The sequence below is a fragment of the Alosa sapidissima genome, chromosome 5, assembly GCF_018492685.1.
Source record: "Alosa sapidissima isolate fAloSap1 chromosome 5, fAloSap1.pri, whole genome shotgun sequence".
Taxonomy (NCBI): Eukaryota; Metazoa; Chordata; class Actinopteri; order Clupeiformes; family Clupeidae; genus Alosa; species Alosa sapidissima.
In genome coordinates, this window is record NC_055961.1 from 2,107,205 (window position 1) to 2,126,934 (window position 19,730).

Genomic DNA, 19,730 nt, shown 5'->3' on the forward strand with positions numbered 1-19,730 from the left:
CCCTTCACATCCCAGCTGCTTGTTTGATCATTGGACTGTATGTGGACTGTCCTGCTGTATAACTCATCTAAACTCCTCTGCCCCCCCCCCCCCCCCCCAATCTTGACCTGGGGGGGGGGGGGGGGGGGCAGTGGGTTTAGTTGTGTACTTGTACACTCTTTGGTAAGAGTGGGTCTAATATGAATGAATATGATTCTAGAAAGTCAGAGTGATGAAATTACACAGTAATGGCAAAAGCAATGTCAGACACCATCATATATACAATATACAGAATATACTGACACACAAGGAGCGCGAAAGATATTTAGCCAGGGTGACTCGTCCACTTCCAGTTTTAATCACAAGGAGGCGCTCCACATCCACATGAAGGAGAGGTCAATATTACACCCTCACTCGGTGGACAGGGCAGTCATTTGATTACATACAGCCTGTAGAATAAATCACTTCTCTTCTTCCTTAACAACATCCCGTTCCTTGTCTTTTGCGGGTCCACCCTTAGGTCATCTGACATTTATAATAACCCTCATCAGCTGAATCAGAGAGGGTTGAAGAGGAGCAATCAAGGATCTTTGGGTAAATCCTCTGTGCTCAGGCAATAGAGGGCTGAGCTGAAGAGCTAGTCCAGTCAGGTGAACTGGACAGGAAATGCACATAAAGGTCAGAGGTCAGCTGCCCCCCCATTGCTGAAAATGGCTTGAAGGATATCAGAGGGAGCGCCCTCATAATGGAACTGGTCAGAGGGAGCGAGAGGGAGCGCCCTCATAGTGGAGCTGGTCAGAGGGAGCGCCCTCATAATGGAGCTGGTCAGAGGGAGCGCCCTCATAGTGGAGCTGGTCAGAGGGAGCGAGAGGGAGCGTCCTCATAATGGAGCTGGTCAGAGGGAGCGAGAGGGAGCGCCCTCATAGTGGAGCTGGTCAGAGGGAGCGAGAGGGAGCGCCCTCATAATGGAGCTGGTCAAAGGCCTCATAGTGGAGCTGGTCAGAGGAGCTGGTCAGAGGGAGCGTCCTCATAATGGAGCTGGTCAGAGGAGCTGGTCAGAGGGAGCGCCCTCATAATGGAGCTGGTCAGAGGGAGCGCCCTCATAATGGAGCTGGTCAGAGGGAGCGCCCTCATAGTGGAGCTGGTCAGAGGGAGCGCCCTCATAATGGAGCTGGTCAGAGGGAGCGCCCTCATAATGGAGCTGGTCAGAGGGAGCGAGAGGGAGCGCCCTCATAGTGGAGCTGGTCAGAGGGAGCGCCCTCATAGTGGAGCTGGTCAGAGGGAGCGCCCTCATAGTGGAGCTGGTCAGAGGGAGCGCCCTCATAGTGGAGCTGGTCAGAGGGAGCGCCCTCATAATGGAGCTGGTCAGAGGGAGCGAGAGGGAGCGCCCTCATAGTGGAGCTGGTCAGAGGGAGCGCCCTCATAATGGAGCTGGTCAGAGGGAGCGCCCTCATAGTGGAGCTGGTCAGAGGGAGCGCCCTCATAATGGAGCTGGTCAGAGGGAGCGCCCTCATAGTGGAGCTGGTCAGAGGGAGCGCCCTCATAATGGAGCTGGTCAGAGGGAGCGCCCTCATAATGGAGCTGGTCAGAGGGAGCGCCCTCATAATGGAGCTGGTCAGAGGGATAATGGAGCTGGTCAGAGGGAGCGCCCTCATAGTGGAGCTGGTCAGAGGGAGCGAGAGGGAGCGCCCTCATAGTGGAGCTGGTCAGAGGGAGCGAGAGGGAGCGCCCTCATAATGGAGCTGGTCAGAGGGAGCGCCCTCATAGTGGAGCTGGTCAGAGGGAGCGCCCTCATAGTGGAGCTGGTCAGAGGAGCTGGTCAGAGGGAGCGAGAGGGAGCGCCCTCATAATGGAGCTGGTCAGAGGAGCTGGTCAGAGGGAGCGCCCTCATAGTGGAGCTGGTCAGAGGGAGCGCCCTCATAGTGGAGCTGGTCAGAGGGAGCGCCCTCATAATGGAGCTGGTCAGAGGGAGCGCCCTCATAATGGAGCTGGTCAGAGGGAGCGCCCTCATAATGGAACACATAGAGTTCTGGTCAGGCCGTGGCGTACCGAGAGTTACCTTTGACCTATGACCTATGACCTACGACCCTCTGGAGTCTGAGCGGGGTCTGATCCAATCAGCCTGAGCACGAGAAGGGTTGTGATACTGGCTGTTGATCTGGTTCTGGACGACATCCGAGTTGGTCTCTGTGTCTGATATAATTCGGTCGTCAGACGGACTTCCTGTGGGGAGACACACACAAAGAGATGACAGGTGAGATCACTGGATTTAGACCAATCATGACAGATGTGAAAGATGTCCAGTTCCACAGACGAAGTAGTCGTGCTAATGTGGGCAGCAGTACAGGAACATCTACTTCTCACTCCATGAGTGAGTACAGGGCTGCTCACACAGAATGACAACTGGAACGATAACAGCAAAAAAGTATTCTTCTAGCTAATATGAATGACTATAGCTATAAACTATAATGATAATGACATGAAAAACAACATCATTGGGTATCATTTTGGGCAATTTTGGGAATGCTATCAGAATCCAATTAAAATTTGACAAATTACATTCATCAACAAGGTGAGACTTTCCTTATCATTGGTCAGTGTGGACGCTCATACATCGTTATAGTCGTAATTATCGTTATCGTTACTATTATAGTTGTATTTATTGTTACTACTATAGTTGTAGTTATCGTTACTATCATAGTTGTAGTTACCGTTACTATCATAGTTGTAGTTATCGATACTACTATGTATCATTACTACTATAGTTATCGTTACTATTATAGTTGTAGTCATCGTTACTATTGTAGATGTAGTTATCGTTACTATTATAGTTATAGTTATCGTTACTATTGTAGTTGTAGTCATCGTTACTATTGTAGATGTAGTTATCGTTACTATTATAGTTATCGTTACTATTATAGTTGTAGTTATCGTTACTATTGTAGATGTAGTTATCGTTACTATTGTAGATGTAGTTATCGTTACTATTGTAGTTGTAGTTATCGTTCCTGGTGTGAAGGGCCCTTAGGACTGCATACAGGTCTGAATAGCAGGCCTGGCCAAGCCGTTTGAAGACCTCATGAACAGGGTGGTGGTTAGACCCACCAGAGCCCCTAGACCTGATGAACAGGGTGGTGGTCAGACCCACCACAGCCCCCAGACCTGATGAACAGGGTGGTGGTCAGACCCACCAGAGCCCCCAGACCTGATGAACAGGGTGGTGGTCAGACCCACCAGAGCCCCCAGACCTACCACGTGTGCTCCGTGTGCGGACGGAGGACTCGGGCGCCAGGCAGGTGGTGGAGGAGCTAGAGTTCTGCGATCCGGAAATGTAAGACTTCTTGTTCTTGTTCTGAGTGGCAGTCCGACTCCAGTCTGCAGATCATGAGAGCAGAACAGCAAGGTCAGTCAAGGTCAGTCAAGGTCAAAGTTTGTTTGCTGATTTTGTTGCTGTTGTTTTAAAACAAATACAAGAACTTTGTCCAAGATGTGTAGCAGGAAGAATTACATGGAAATATGATGCATGAGGCATGAAGACAGCAACCCACAGGGCTACAGACAGACGACTGACATGTGTGTGTGTGTGTGTGTGTGTGTGTGTTGGGGGGGTTGTACCTGAGTTCTCAGCCAGTCTCATTTTGCCACAACACAGGTACGTTCTCCACTGTCTCCTCACGTTCTCCTTCACCGCACAGTGGAACACAAAGATGAAGAATCCTACAAGAGAACACAGGAACAACAGGTCAGCAAGAAAATGACATTATTTTATTTAAGCAGATGATTGATGTGTGTGTGTGTGTGTGTTTGAGTATGTGAGTGTGTGTGTGTGTGTGTGCATGTGTGTGTGTGTGTGTGTGTGTGTGTGTGTGATTGTGTGTGTTGCGTACCCTGCAGTGTGTTGAAGATGGCAAACAGGTACATGAAGGCCAGGTTGACGGATTAGTGGTGTGTGTGTGTGTGTGTGTGTGTGTGTGTGTGTGTGTGTATGCGTGTGTGTGTGTGTATGCGTGTGTGTGTGTGTGTGTGTGTGTGTGTGTATGTGTGTGTTGCGTACCCTGCAGTGTGTTGAAGATGGCAAACAGGTACATGAAGGCCAGGTTGACGGGCCCCCAGGCGAAGAAGGCGAACCCCCAGGTGAGCCCGAGCAGGACGGTGAGTCCGGCGATGCTGCGCGCGTCCTGCAGGTGGCTCCGGTGCTGCACGTTCTGCGGGTTGTTCTGCTTGATCCTCCGCAGCTGCACCAGCACCACCACGAACATCGCCAGGTTCATCACGAAGATCACGCAGAAGTACGCCACCACCGCCACGTAGAACGCTATGCCGTTACGCAACCAGCAGCTGGAGGAAGAGGAGGAGGAGGATGGGGAGGAGAAGGAGGAAGACAAAGAGGAAGAAGAGGAGGAGAAGGAAGATGTGGAGGAGGAAGACAAAGAGGAAGAAGAGGAGGAAGAAGAGGAGGAGGAGGAAGAGCATGGGGAGGAGGAAGACAAAGAGGAAGAGGAGGAGGAGGAGGAAGATGGGGAGGAGGAAGACAAAGAGGAAGAAGAGGAGGAAGAGGAGGAGGAGGAGGAGGAAGAGCATGGGGAGGAGGAAGACAAAGAGGAAGAAGAGGAGGAGGAGGAAGAGAAGGAAGAGGAGGATGAGGAGAAGGAAGAGGAGGAGGAGGAGGTGGGGGAGCAGGACGTTTAGATCATCAATTCAATGCTCTTTTATACAGGAAATCATGAACCCTACTAAGTGCTTTATGATCATCATTATGATTACCAAAGAGGTAAATAAATAAGCTGACTGCTTTTGATATTCCAGAGCTGAACTCACAAATTATCAGTGGTGCCATCTTCGTACTTCCCATAAGAGACGAGGCCGTAGTTGTCCTTATCGATGGCGATGACGATGATGACCACTAGGAGTGGGATGCCTGGGTAAGAGAGAACAGGAACAGGAGTTCTAGAAGCCTGTTGTATTCTGTACTCTAGAACATTCCCGAATACATAATGAGGGGCCTGGGCACCATGGTGTTAAGTGAGCAACAATAACTTTGACTAAACCAGAAACTCTCCCATTGCATTATAGGTACTGCACCAAGGTGGAAAACTCCGGCTTTTAGAAAGTAAAAGTCCTCCTACATTCAGCCCTGTAGGTCAAGTCCCCAGACAGACCCAATACATGGGAGGAGTTTTGCTCTCTGCAGCCGGGGTCACCTCCACAGGCTCTGTGTGCGCTCTGGACTCTGGTGCCCCCTGACCAAGCGCCGTTGGGAGCGGGACTCACCCCAGCCGACGAGGCTGAACTTGAGCATGAAGCGGGAGATGTAGCTGTTGAAGACCTTGACCAGAGCGATGTACATGTGCACGGCCTCCAGGCCCATCCAGGTGAAGGCGGCCAGCAGGAAGTAGTGCAGGAAGAAGGCGGTGCTGATGCAGAGGCCCACGGCGTCCGGGTAGAGGGCCAGCCACGCGTCCAGCAGGAACACCAGGTTCAGCAGCAGCAGCGCAAAGCACAGCTGGATCAGGATCTTAGAGGGGATGTCCTTACGCAGTTTACTGTCACACACACACACACAGAGCACAGCTGAATCAGGTTCTTGTCATTACACAGTTTACTTTCTCTCTCTCTCTCTCACACACACATATAGCACAGCTGAATCAGGTTCTTGTCATTACACAGGTTACTTTCTCTCTCTCTCTCTCTCTCTCTCACACACACACACAAATTCACACACACGATGTTGGACTCGATGGTGATGGAGGAACTCCCCCAAAGGCCAGGTAGGTGAGCAGTGTGATGGAGATGTAGGAACTCACCCAAAGGCCAGATAGGTGAGCAGTGTGATGGAGAGGAAGATGGCTGAGATGCCGCAGCCGATGTAGGTGATGTAGGTCAGAATGGTGGCCTGCAGCCGACTCGTGATTTCATCTCCACGCGACAGATCCTGTGAGGGTGGGGTGTGTGTGGGGGAGGGGTGGAGTAGAGGTGAAACTAAAGCCACAGGTTGTAGACGACCGATGGACACATCGTCCTGGTCTAGCATTCGTCTGGTCAGTCAGTAACTCATCCACTATCAGAGATGGGAAACCTGGTTCTACCTGTGCACTAACTGATTTGATTAGTTAGCTCATCTACCATCTACCTGGTTCTACCTGATTCTACCTGTGCACTCACTGATTTGATTAGTTAGCTCATCTACCTGGTTCTACCTGTGCACTCACTGATTTGAATAGTTAGCTGTTGTGTTGTGCTGTGCTGTGCTGTGCTGTGTCGTGTTGTGCTGTGTCGTGTCGTGTTGTGCTCAACCAGTGCTTCCATCAGTGTTACCCACCAGGAGGATGCCAAAACTGGTGAGGTGGCTGCAGCTGCAGATTGTCTGCTCATCGGTGACATTTACAACACTACATCCAACATCGTTCCAGCCCCCAGAGCCATCTGCCACAAGCACAGCCAATGGGAAGACACAGGGATGAGAATAACAGCCATCAGCAAGGAAATATACTACTGCATATGGAAATAATCTGAACTTCAATGTTTACCATTCAGAGTGAAGTCCCAGAAGGCACAAGAAACAGAGCTGTTCTCCTGAGAAGAAAGAACCAAACTCAACTTTAGAACATGATGTGTTTGTAAACTATATCTAAAATTCAATCCAATTATAAATACGAGATATATAATAATAAAAGTGTATATGTATGAGTGTGTGTTTGTTTATTTATTCACAATATGTATTTATTTAAAATAATTGTCGTTAGTCATCTTTCACCATTGTAAATATATATATCTAGATATAAAATATGCACAAAACAATAGAATTCTTTTGTATTCTTTTTGAGGTAAAGGCAGAGTACTACACACTTGTACATAAGCACACATGAATTATCATGCTGAATTCCTTTTAATGTGAACGGAAGGGCTAAACAGAGCTATAATGAGAATCATGGTATCATTGTGGGAAATCACATTCCTAAAAGCTTTCCTCATACTGATATCTTAGTATCAAAAGAACCTGTTGATAACATCCACAGATTGAATGAAGAATTCAGGTCTATGGAATGTGAAGTGAGTCAGTATGCAAATACAGGTGTGAGATTGTGTTTGTGTGTGTGTGTGTATACGTGTGTGAGATTGTGTGTGTGTGTGTATACAGCTGTGAGATTGTGTGTGTGTCAGTGTGTGTGTGCATGCATGTGAGACGTGAGGAAGGTGTGCCTGTGAGCAAAATGGGGCGTGTCCATGAAGGGCCCCTGACTAACCGGAATGGGTTTGTTGTTTTTCAGAGTGATGGTGATGTTGTCTTGGAGACCGCTGATTGACAGGTTAGCCACACTGGTGCTCAGGATGCCACTGTTGAGTTCCCCCGACTTCAGACCTGCGTCCTGCATGACAGGAGAGGGCACAGTTAGAGAGTGTGTGTGTGTGTGTGTGAGTGTGTGTGTGTGAGTGTCTGTATGTGTGTGTGTGTGAGAGTGTGTGTGTGTGTATATATTCAGGGATGCAAACAGCGCGCCTTTTGGCGGATGCCGCCTTTTTCACGGCTGGCTGGGGGACTTGTGTGAATCGTGCAGATCCGACGAGTTTTTCTTTGGGGGGGGGGTTGAAGTGTCTGATTATAATTTCATCAAAGTTAATTCTGTATTAAAATGACTACATAAACACATAGCCTACCGTTACAGTCCATGAAACATAATAAGTGTAAGACAACACTAAATCAAAAAGCTGCGCACATAAAAATCCCATTTGCTGCGCACCATTATCCTACTGCTACAAGGCTGCACTTCACTGCAAGGATTTAACGTTACATCTATCAGTCCGGGATCCAGTAATTTTGTGTCGCGCCTGGTCTTTTTTGCAAGAAAGGTAAGGTTAACCATATTTGATGTCTTCTAATCACATAATTTCTACCATTTGTATTGTGTAATGTTTAGGTTGTCCTAATGTCTCATTACAGTCTTTACAATAACTATGCCAGGTTAGTGCTAGTTATACAACAATTGGGTTCTATGGAACTATTTATTTGTTTCTGATTGGCCGAGAGACGTTCCATGAGTTGGAATATCCCTGGACATTTCAACTCAGACTTTGCACAGCTAATAATAAATCACTCCGCGATACAATGCGAAGATTTGACACAATGTTCTCATCCCAGCTCTCCACGATTTCAAGCAATGGGTTACTCCTTAGCAAACCATAACGAAACAGTGCTTCACTACATCTGTGGATTAAGCCACACAGTCAACTCAATGCAAGTAAGATAAACGAGGATGCTAATTGTTCTTAGCATTGCCAGCATTGTGTATAATATGATTGTCACTTGGAGGAGACTAACGTTAGCATAATTACCTAACCGCTGCTAACGTGCTAGCATCGTCACGTCAGGCTGTGCACAGTAATATAACATTTATTCACCATAAATTAATAAAGTTGAGTGGTTCTGCAATGTAGACAATGTTTCCGTTTTTTTGCAGTACCATGTCCCTTACATGACATGGCCCATTGTCCTTGTAACATGCATTCAGCAAACCTAGATATGAATGTGATTTCAGCCCGACTTTCAACATTTCTTTCAAAAAGACATGTAAACCACTAAGACCCGTAACGAGGGATCTGGAATGTTGGTTACCTAGCAACCTAGTTGGTTACCATGCTGTCTATTGAAAAGGGAACTATTTTTTGATGCGTAAGAACGATGTCGAAATTAACATTTTTAAACAATAATGGGGTGTTTTCAGATTATTTAGTTTGTTGTAGAATTGTTGTATAAAAGCTAAAATATTACACGGCTGCTGCGCCACTCGGCCTCCAGCCTCGTGGCTACGGCCGAACAACACCCGTGGGAATATCCATGACCAACCCCACTCTCACTCGTGCTATATTGCTTAAGTAGCACACTAGCGCTACATTTTACATGACTAGCAAAAATACAGTTGGATTTTTTTAACCTTGTTTGTTGCGTCAGTCAGTTTAGTTCAGTTCCGGACAGACTAGCAGTATTTTGTCCTGTAATATTTTAGTAGCAGCCTAACGTTATATCCAACTCTACCCCCTTTCCAACGTGTAGCCTACTGGTAACGTACTTGTTTAGGCTAGCCACTTGTTTAGGCTAGCCGCTTGTTGACGTCTAGTAGCCTAATGAGCCGCTGGTCTAGGCTTTTTCGTAAATGCAACCTGAAGTGACAAGTGACGAACTGACTTATTTTCAATGACACCTACCACATAAGGGCGAGAAACTGATGTGTGGGCTTATCCTAACAGACAGACCGCACTACTGTTGATACATTTTAACTGTACATTTTCGTGCAGAATAACGTTATTTTGGGGCGCATTGAGAAAGGGGGCAAAGTGAAGTGAACTATTTTGCACTCTGTTATGATACTGTCAGGTCTAGGGTAACACTATGGCTAATATATGCAACTTTTCATTTACAGAATGAGAGAATTTGATGAGAGTGAGGCACTAACAGTTAAGAAAGTGGATGAGGGTTGTAAAACAAATTGGAACTGGTCTTGGTTACAGGTTGAAACGGAGATTGAGGTCAAGACAGCCAAACACAAATTCAAAATGTCAGACTTTTTCAAAAAAATTGAAAAAAGGGACATGCCAAATGTACTTTCTGCATGAAAGAGATTAATTATGCTAACAAGGGAGTGCATGCTCTGTTGAATCACTGCCAGAGTGCTATACACACAGAGAGAGTGGCTACCATCATATCTACCCAGTGTGGCCCAGCTCCTCTGTCAAGACAAGCCAGCTACCAGCCAAAGTCAGGCCCCAGCAGACAGAATAAGGGAAGGAACTGGGACAGTGTATTTTCATATAAAGAACATTTTTGTGTGAATAGGGTGAGCCCTGGATGGCAGAGGTGCAGTGGCGATTCTAGACATTTTTAACAAGTGTGGCACTGGTGAGGCACTGATTAATTCAAGGATGGCATGAGGCAAAACAACCAGATAAACAGAAACAGGCTCAAGATGTGAAATTAGCACAAATACATTAGGGAAACCAGACACAAACACCATACTCATAAATTGAAAGAAAAAAAAAACACAAATACCTTACTCTCACATGAAATGTCTTTGTATTTGAATAAAATAATACAAACATATTAAAGTTAATTATCTAAGTTGTCTGTCCCTGGGCTATGCTGTGCTAAAACAAATTCCATCATGGGGACATTAAAATATAATCCTTTTTATTCTATTCTATTAAATGAAGATATACAAATATACTCATCCAATACATTTTCCCCCCACAATAACTTCTATGTGCATCTATTTTTGTAGCTGTTAAAATAAAATATTTGTTTAAGTTCTCAAGAAACTTGAGGGTGGTATGAAGGAGTGTATTGTGTATGTGAGCAATTTCATCTTCCTAAATCTCAATATTATGATCACAACAAGTGTGGGCAAATTATTAACTACATTTTCACGTGGGGTAACTTGTTGCAGGGCAACCACATAACCGGTTCCATGTCTTCGGATTGGATGATTAATGATCAGTAAAGTTCTCAAGAAACTTGAAGTTGGTATGAAGGAGTGTATTGTGTATGTGAGCAAACATTGTTAACGTTGCACATGGGGCAACTTGTTGCAGGGCAACCACATAACCGGTTCCATGTGTTCGAATTGGACGACTAAAGTTCTCAAGAAACTTGAGGTTGGGATGAGTGTGTGAGCAACCTACATGTTACTTATCTGCCTGAATCTCAATATTCTGATAACAACAACTGTGGGCAAATTACAAGTCAGCACCAGTGCTGCATTCATTGTTTTTCACTTTTATAATCACATCACCAAAAGTAGGTTATTGGTTTTACCAAAAGTATTTGGCAGTATTTTTAAACTACAAACCTATAAAGTATTTTGATACAAAATACGATGCCATTTTTTTCCAACTAAATAAAATACAAATTTGTATTTTAAATACATCAGGCATGCCTATCCCTGGCGTTTGGCTGCAGTAACTCAAGCTAGGTAGTACTTATTGTTTTGTGTTTATGTTAGTTTTGATCCAATTTGACAGCTTTGCTATGTTGCCCACCCAAAATTTCAAAATTTCTACCAGCCCACCCAAATAAAGTAGCCTAGCCTAGGTTAGAACCAGCCCTGCCCTGCATGGAGACATATTTTACGATAATAATGGAGAAAATGTTAGCAAAACTTTAGGTTTTTGTTAACGGAATCTCCCTCCCTCATTCATCTATTTGCGCAACAGCCCACATTCTGCGTTCAATCCAGAGAGACAAGTGAAATAAATGTTTTTTTTCTTTCTTTTAAGCGGACATCGCCATAGGCACGATATTTAGGCTACCTCTGTTAGGCCTACAAAAAGTTGCAAATTAAGGAGTATTTCCTGATCGGGGAAACCTTTCGGTCCGCGGTTCTATAATATCATTCAATTGTGCCGCAAATTAACAGACAGAAGTGGGGCGTAATTTAAATTCATGGCTCCGTAGACCAGCAATCTACTTGTCGAGGAGGCTCATAATTTGCGAAACGCTGCAGATCATAGACAGAGAAAGCTCTGGGAACAGAACGCAGGCATATGATTTTGTTGTCACGCGCTACTATGGAAAATGAACTTTAGAAAGACTGGCTCGGCCAATAAAAAAAAAGGAAAAAGTATGCCAGATGGCCAGTCCAGCCCTGCGTTCAGGGATTATTTAATTATTATAAGCAAAAGTGGAACGTGCACAATGTTTCATTTATCCCTCCTGATCGGGATGAATAAAACAGGTATTGGGGACGAAATAAGCATACAGTTTAGCCTAAGCTATGTAAACTTCCAATAATTTCAATATTTTACAACAAATGCTGGTTGAATGGTCATACATGTCATCAGAATATCGCCACCTGTAGCCTAGATGCGACGAGTGTTTAGTGAGTAGGCCTAAGCTTGATGAACCATAAATGAAAAGTTTTCTTAACATTACATTAGGACATTATTACCATTAAACACTTTTACAAAAGTATAGGCCTAGCCTACAGTTAACACTTAATGACCTATCAAATGTCGGCGACTTAAGTGTGTGATTAGATAAATAGGCACTGGCAGATGCAATAGGTAAATAGATATCTTTGCGTGTTAGCACAAGCAGTAGCCTGTAGGCCAATAAAGGCAAGCGTGTTTGCCACTTACATTTCTGACGTCTGATACTTCAAACTGCTGCAAGTGCATCAAGAAAGGTCCTGCCTTAGACCATGTTAATGGCCAATTGTAGACTAGATTTGGGGGTGGCCAATCGAATCTCAAGGGTGGCCTGTGCCACCCGGAGCTACCCCTCTGACTCCGCCCCTGCAGAGGTGGTGGCAAAATGTAATTATATGATATTTCCTGTGGGGGCGTGGGCTTCGATAATCTCACTCCTTTTTGACCATACCTCTGTTTGCATCCCTGATATATATGTGTGTGTGTGTGTGTATGTATGTGTATATATATATATATATATATATATATGTGTGTGTGTGTGTGTGTGTGTGTGTGTGTGTGTGACCAGGGGGGTATTCCATCAACCTCGCTAAAGGCCAAACCTCGCTAATTTTAGTGAGAATTCCGTTCCATTAATGAGGTTAACGTGAATCCCAGCTTGGTAACTATGGGAATTTATGCCACAGAACTAACCTGCTCCGTAGCAGGGTTAACTTTCAAGCTAAATTAAGCTGTGTTGCAAAAAACCAATCAGTCGGAAAACGAGTCCAGTGACAGATTTGCCAGTGGGGCTACATTATATCTGATGCAAGCCAAAGGATAATTATTCTGCAGCCTAGGCAGCTAATAATTAAAACTGCTTCATGTGTCAACGATTGTTCATGAATATCAAATCAACTGTGTGCTACACAGATTAAATACTAGACATAAATTAAATTGAAAGCCATTGCATTTCAGATAACTTTATTTCAAACACTTTGGGACTTATGGGAGACAATAGGCTATTATGTTAATACTAATTTATTTTATGACCACCTAAACCTAGACAATAATTTGGAGTGAACTCTTTTAATATAAGAACGTAGGCTATAGATAGTTTTGAATAGCCTATATGCCAAAGTTGTATTTGAGTTTATACCATTTATTCATTCACTCGTTTTGTTCAAGCATAGACTATAGTCTATGTGTTCAAGAGTGAAGCCAACCAAACTCGCAATTGATTTCAAACCATTAGCATTGTTGTTTTAAATGTATGCTTTCATTATTCTCCAATTTCTGTAGGCAATCTATTTTTTTCTCTCGATGTTAAATTTGATGACTTTCGATGAAAATCCTGTAAATGGCGCTTGCCTATCGAACAGGAATCGTCTAGTATTGTCTTAATTTTACGACATATCTCGTCTTTTCGTCAATCTACTGTTTTGGTCTACTTTTCTACCTCGTGCACGAGCAGAGATGAAGCTGAACTAAACCAAAGATTGTTACTAAACCTCGCTTGAACAAACGAGGCCAAGATGCCGCTAATTTGAGTTAATGGAACGGCTTCAGCCCCAAGTGAAAGTCTACGCTAGTTCAAGCCAGGCTATTTCTGTTAAGCGCCGCCTTTATTAGCGAGGTTGATGGAATATCCCCCTGAATCTGATTATGAAGGCGACTTCATTACATTGGAGAACATCCCTAATCTAGAGCTGACCTTAGCCGAAGATAATTACAACGAGGAAGAATCTCTCGGTCTGGCAGCAGAGGAACTAGATCGTAAGATATCAGGGGCCGTATTCACAAAGAAGGCTAAAAGTAGCTCCTAAAAGGGGAATTTAGGAGCACCTCCTAAAAAAAATGTGAGCTTCCAATCGCGAGGGAACAATTTTGCTTTGTAGGCATAAAAGGGATGCTATAACGCCACCAACAACAACCAAAACTACTCACTGTCAACATGTAAATTAAATGTAACGGTTCATTGTGAATCAAATTAAAATGTTCTCCTCTTTGCAAACGTAGGCATATGGTGACAGATTAATTTAATAATGTTGCAAAGATAGCCTAGCCTACTGCATCAATCCGTAGGCCTATGTTTTATCAGGCTATAGGCTATTTGTTTTGCCTTACTCTTTATCCATTTAGGCTAGGCCTTATTCATCATCTTCCGTCCTTCGCACTACTTGTGTACTTGTGTAGCGCACGCATTCTCAGACCTGTCACCTGTCACTTATCATCGTAAGGGAGGCTTTTGGAATCATTCCCGCGTTACAGTCATCAGTCAATCAAGCTCGTGCTCGTGATCGAGTAATGACGTCATCCATAGCAACGAAGACTCACTCTTAGCAGAGACTTTCTAATGAGGAGACACAGCACTCAAAAAATACTCCATAGAAATGCATGGGGCTAGTTTGTCACGCCAATATGGCCGTTATCTACACATATCCCACCCCTTCCTCGGCAAAACGTCGACATGTGAATACATTGAGCCAATCATATGGTGTGTTGTGAAGACATCGTGCCAATCATGTGTTGTGATCTCGCCGCTGGAGCAAGATTGGTGTCGTGAAGCCTTGCGCACGCGCAGTTCGACCCAAAGACTGTGCCCGATGAGTGCCCATAAAACGTTGGTATATGGCCGCCAAGTGGAGGGACTTGCCTAAAAGGACTTTGCTCTTAGTTAGTTTAGGAGTTGTCATTTTTCCTTACTAAGAGTAGATCTGAAAGGCTTTGTGAATAACTTTTAAGAGAAAACTCCTAGCTAAAATCTTTTAGTGCGATTTAGGAGTACTCCTAGTGGTAAGATAAAAGGCTTTGTGAATACGGCCCCAGAAACCCCTCTTCTACTGCACTTTTTACCCCCCCCCCCCACTTTGCACAAATAGGCTGACACCAGACATAATTTCACTGCATTTCTTACTTCCAGTAACTATATGCATGTGACAATAAACTTCCTTGTATCCTTGTATCCTTGTATGCTATTTCCACAGTTACATTTGACGGGGATAAAGTTTGTGTGCTAGAAACTTTATCCATTGTTACTCGCTAACGTAGGCCTACTGTCGTTAGCTATTGGCACCATAGGCTACTAGCCAAAACCCACTACAGATAGTTTCGGTGGGCAATTAATTTGAATAATGCGAGAATGTCTTGTTTTGACTGATGGCAGGGTGCCTTATCGTGTGTGCATTCAAATTAACAGGGTTTGCAAACGTGATCTCATGTTTGTTTAGTTCGCGTTTTAGACTATTTTATCCATTGCTAAACCTGCTGAATCCATTACCAACTTGGTGCCTTGCACTGGGTGTTCATTCAAAATAACATGGTTTGCAAACGTGATCTCATGTTTGTTTTAGACTACTTTATCCATTGCTACTAGCTGGTTCTGTAACCCATTACAGATAGTTTCGATGGGTCATTAGCACTGCAGGCTGACAAATCAGTGACCGTGACAGGGGGGAGGGTTGATCTTAATGTCATGTAAATGAGGACCATTGTGTTCCCCTCCCATGGATTGAGGGAGAAAGTAGTCAAATTGAAAACCCTGATTTCTCAGCTTGTAGCTTTGAGATGTGTATACTTTAAAATGGCTACAACTTATTCAAATATTATCCGATCTCCATGAGTGAGACATCATTGGATAGCTTTGAAACTACACTTTCAGAATCTGTGAATAACTCAAAATGTCTCTGGGCAGACATGGACCTGGTTTTGCCATGCCTGGTCACATATGTGTGTGTGTGTGTGTGTACCTGGAAGAAGGTGCTGCGCTGGTAGAAGTTGAACAGCACCCTGGACGCCTCCTGCTGCTGCTGGGGGCTGAGGACATCTGTGAGGGTGGAGGGCAGCGTGATGGAGCCCTGGGGGGGGTCAGTGCGCCCCTCCACCCACGACACCGACCGCACCACCCTGGGGACGATCTACACACAGCACCAGAGTGACCAATTAAAGAGAGTTAAAGCCTTTCAATCAGACACAGTAAAGAGATAAGAGACAGTGACATTACTATAATGGTATTAGTATTATAGAGTTAAAGCCAATCAGACACAATAAAGAGAGAGAGAGAGATAGCACCATAATGATGATGACGATGAGACAGATATAGCACCATAATGATGATGGAGATAGCACCATAATGATGATGATGAGGGAGATAGCACCATAATGATGACTTATACAGTTAAAGCCAGCATTTAAATCACTCTAATGCCCCCTACACATTCTAATGCCCTCTCTACAATCTCCTGCCCCCTACACACTGGTGGGTGTGTGTACCTGCAGGTTGGTTGGGTCAGCGATGGAGATGGTGGGTGTGTGTACCTGCAGGTTGGTGGGGTCAGCGATGGAGATGGTGGTCTCTCTGAAGTGGGTCCCGTCCACCCGGCTCACAGCCAGGGCCAGAGAGTCGAACAGGATGGACTCGCTCTCCCCCGACACCTCCAGCTTCAGGCCCACTGTGTCCACGATCCGGATCAGCCTGCAGGACAGAGAGAGGGAGCAGAACGCACAGGACAGGACTTCAACATCACCATCACCCCCAGCAGCATCGGCTAGTTCATTAGCAGGACAGGACTTCAACATCACCATCACCCCCAGCAGCATCGGCTAGTTCATTAGCAGGGCAGGACTTCAACATCACCATCACCTCAGCAGCATCGGCTAGTTCATTAGCAGGGCAGGACTTCAACATCACCATCACCCCAGCAGCATCGGCTCATTAAAGGCTAGTTCATTAGGGGCTAGTTCATTAGGGGCTAGTTCATTAGAGGATAGGGACTACTTCATTAGGGGCTAGTTCATTAGGAGCTAGTTCATTAGGGGCTAGTTCATTAGAGGCTAGTTCATTAGGGGCTAGAGGCTAGTTCATTAGAGGGGGTTCATTAGGGGCTAGTTCATTAGAGGCTAGAGGCTAGTTCATTAGAGGGGGTTCATTATGGGCTAGTTCATTAGAGGCTAGTTTATTAGGGGCTAGTTCATTAGGGGCTAGTTCATTAGAGGCTAGTTCATTAGGGCCTAGTTCATTAGGGGCTAGTTCAGGCTAGTTCATTAGGGGCTAGTTCATTAGAGGCTAGTTCACAGAGACTAGTTCATTAGGGGCTAGTTCATGTTCATTAGAGGCTAGTTCATTAGGGGCTAGTTCATTAGGGGCTAGGGCCTAGTTCATTAGGGGCTAGTTCATTAGAGGCTAGTTCATTAGGGGCTAGTTTATTAGAGGCTAGTTCAGTAGGGGCTAGTTCAGTAGAGGCTAGTTCATTAGGGGCTAGTTCATTAGAGGCTAGTTTATTAGGGGCTAGTTCATTAGGGGCTAGTTCATTAGAGGCTAGTTCATTAGGGCCTAGTTCATTAGGGGCTAGTTCATTAGAGGCTAGTTCACAGAGACTAGTTCATTAGGGGCTAGTTCATGTTCATTAGAGGCTAGTTCATTAGGGGCTAGTTCATTAGGGGCTAGGGCCTAGTTCATTAGGGGCTAGTTCATTAGAGGCTAGGGGCTAGTTCATTAGAGGCTAGTTCATTAGGGGCTAGTTTATTAGAGGCTAGTTCAGTAGGGGCTAGTTCAGTAGAGGCTAGTTCATTAGGGGCTAGTTCATTAGAGGCTAGTTCATTAGAGGGGGTTCAAGTGAGGTTCTCGAGATAAAACGCTACACAAATATACTGTGTTGTGTTGTGCTGGAGCTGAGTTGAACTGAACTGAATCTAATCTAATCAAATCAAATCAAATCAAATCTAATCTAATCTGATCTGATCTGATCTAATTGAATTGAATTGAACTGAACTGAATGACTCCACAGTGGGTTACCTGGTGGAGGAGGAGGCGACAGCGGCTGCGGAGGCGTTGAGCAGGTTGTTGGCGATGTTGACAGAGGTGCGCCCCAGGGCCAGGCTCACGTTGGGCCCCGACAGCAGGACCTCCAGCTGGGACACAAGCTGCTCCACCTGGGAGGAGTTGAGGGAGGAGGCGTCCTGCGTCAGAGCCAGGAGCTGGTCAGCCACCATCTCAGCACTGCTGTTCCCTGCAGCTGTGGAGCAGGAACGAGGGTGAGAGAGAGGAGAGGAGGAAAGGAGAGAGAGAGAGGACAGGAAAGAGAGAGGGGAGCCACAGGAGCGAAGGAGAGAGAGAAAGCAGAGAGAGATTAGAGGAGAAGAAAGAGAGGATGAGAGAGTGGAAATAAGGAATAGAGGAGGGAGAAGAAAAGGTGAGAAAGGAAGAACAAGTACTTCAACTTAGTTCAACTTAGACACAGATTTGAATGCTTCCATCTCCAGTCGGAGGAGGGGTACCTGTGGCTGTTGCCTGACTTTCAGGTGTGGACGTTGTGACGGTGCTGCCAGATGATGAGTTGGTGGCGGTACTGGCGGGCGATGGAGTTGTGGCGGTACTGTTCTGGGCTCCCGGTGACGTGTGTGTGGCGGCCGTGCTGCTGCTGTTGGTCAATGGAGCAGCTGAGCTCTGGGCAGTACTGTTGGCTGGGCCTCCTCCTGCAGACGTGGTGCTGTGTGTGGGGCGGGTGGTGTTATTGGAGAGAGGGGTCGTCATGGAGACATTTGGAGAGGTGCTGGGAGAGGTGGGGGTGGAGGTGGAGGAGGCAGTGGGGGGGGATACAGAGGGGCAGCCTTCGTTCAGCTGCACTATCAGGGTCTTCCCTGGTTGGCTGCAGGAAACAGAAATGCATTTCCATCAGACTTAGTGAGGTCAACAGCAAACTGGAGGCAATGTTCACACTACATGGGATAGTTTGGAATGGGATAGTTTCAGCTGAACGCGATCTTAGCCATCGAAAAGCCAGTGCATACTGTACATGTGCATTCACACTCTGGTGGAAAGAACCACGCTGGCAGAGCTCAGAGACAGACAGGTTGAGATGACCGCACACTGACCGGTAGACAAGGCAGACCGCACACTGACCATTAGACAAGGCGGATCACCGCACAATGACCGGTAGACAAGGCGGATCAACGGACAGAGGGATCCTGCTCACCAGTCGAGGATGCTCAGAGACGCGGGGCCACTAGCACAGAACTGCTGAGCGGTGAAGTTGATGCTCTGCCTAGTGAAGTCCTCCGAGCGCAGATCACCTGACAGAGACGCAGCAGGGCCACACAGAGCTGCCCAGGGGGAGGGGTCAGCACATCGGTCAGCCATACACATACGAGTACGTTTGAGTTAAGCAATACAGACACACACACACAAACACACACACACACACACACACATACGAGTACGTTTGAGTTAAGCAATACACACACACACACACACATACACATACAAGTACGTTTGAGTTAAGCAATACAGACACACACACACATATATACATACATGCACACGTGCACACACACACACACACATATACATACACGTACACGTGCACACACACACGCACATGTGCACACACACATACACACACACGCTGTAAAATGATTAGAGTCCCTGTTTTAAATACTATAACATACAGCATATTATTCTTATACTATTCAGTCTTATTATTATTATTATTATTATTATGGCTATTGGCATTTAAAATTACATTGAGTCTCATCAGCTAGTAGTCTTACCAACACGCCAGGCCCTTGTTGCCATGGTGATGCCTGATTGATTGAGCAGGAAGGAGAGAGCTGTGGCCACAGTGCATCTGTCTGTTTTCTGCGAGAGCTTCAGGATCACAACACATCCACTGGAAACCACACACACACACACACACAGGGGGCATCACAGAGAGCATCACAAGACATCAGGGTCCCAACAGTATGGTCTACTGAGCACGGGCAATTAAAACGGGAAAACTGTGTCAGACTGACCACCACTCACCCATTTTCTTTGCCGTCACACACAACACCGCTTTCCTGTGGAAAAAAGTGTTAGG

General features: G+C 45.6%; 1 protein-coding gene across 1 annotated transcript in view; it reads right to left on the reverse strand.

Annotated features, from left to right (window-relative positions):
* Positions 1 to 1,907: 1,907 nt before the first annotated feature.
* Positions 1,908 to 19,730, reverse strand: part of LOC121708955 (adhesion G-protein coupled receptor G2) — a 49,950-nt gene continuing 32,127 nt past the window's right edge. The window contains exons 15-31 of the mRNA XM_042091938.1: positions 19,676 to 19,710; positions 19,423 to 19,541; positions 18,849 to 18,975; positions 18,151 to 18,521; positions 17,669 to 17,888; positions 16,147 to 16,348; positions 15,624 to 15,791; positions 7,224 to 7,346; positions 6,507 to 6,552; positions 6,299 to 6,402; positions 5,784 to 5,911; positions 5,251 to 5,522; positions 4,798 to 4,897; positions 4,034 to 4,317; positions 3,595 to 3,696; positions 3,232 to 3,354; positions 1,908 to 2,202 (exon numbers count right to left, since the gene is read on the reverse strand). Of these exons, the coding sequence (XP_041947872.1) occupies positions 2,060 to 2,202; positions 3,232 to 3,354; positions 3,595 to 3,696; positions 4,034 to 4,317; positions 4,798 to 4,897; positions 5,251 to 5,522; positions 5,784 to 5,911; positions 6,299 to 6,402; positions 6,507 to 6,552; positions 7,224 to 7,346; positions 15,624 to 15,791; positions 16,147 to 16,348; positions 17,669 to 17,888; positions 18,151 to 18,521; positions 18,849 to 18,975; positions 19,423 to 19,541; positions 19,676 to 19,710 (2,667 nt within the window). The 3' untranslated portion in view covers positions 1,908 to 2,059. The remainder of the gene's footprint in view (positions 2,203 to 3,231; positions 3,355 to 3,594; positions 3,697 to 4,033; positions 4,318 to 4,797; positions 4,898 to 5,250; positions 5,523 to 5,783; positions 5,912 to 6,298; positions 6,403 to 6,506; positions 6,553 to 7,223; positions 7,347 to 15,623; positions 15,792 to 16,146; positions 16,349 to 17,668; positions 17,889 to 18,150; positions 18,522 to 18,848; positions 18,976 to 19,422; positions 19,542 to 19,675; positions 19,711 to 19,730) is intronic.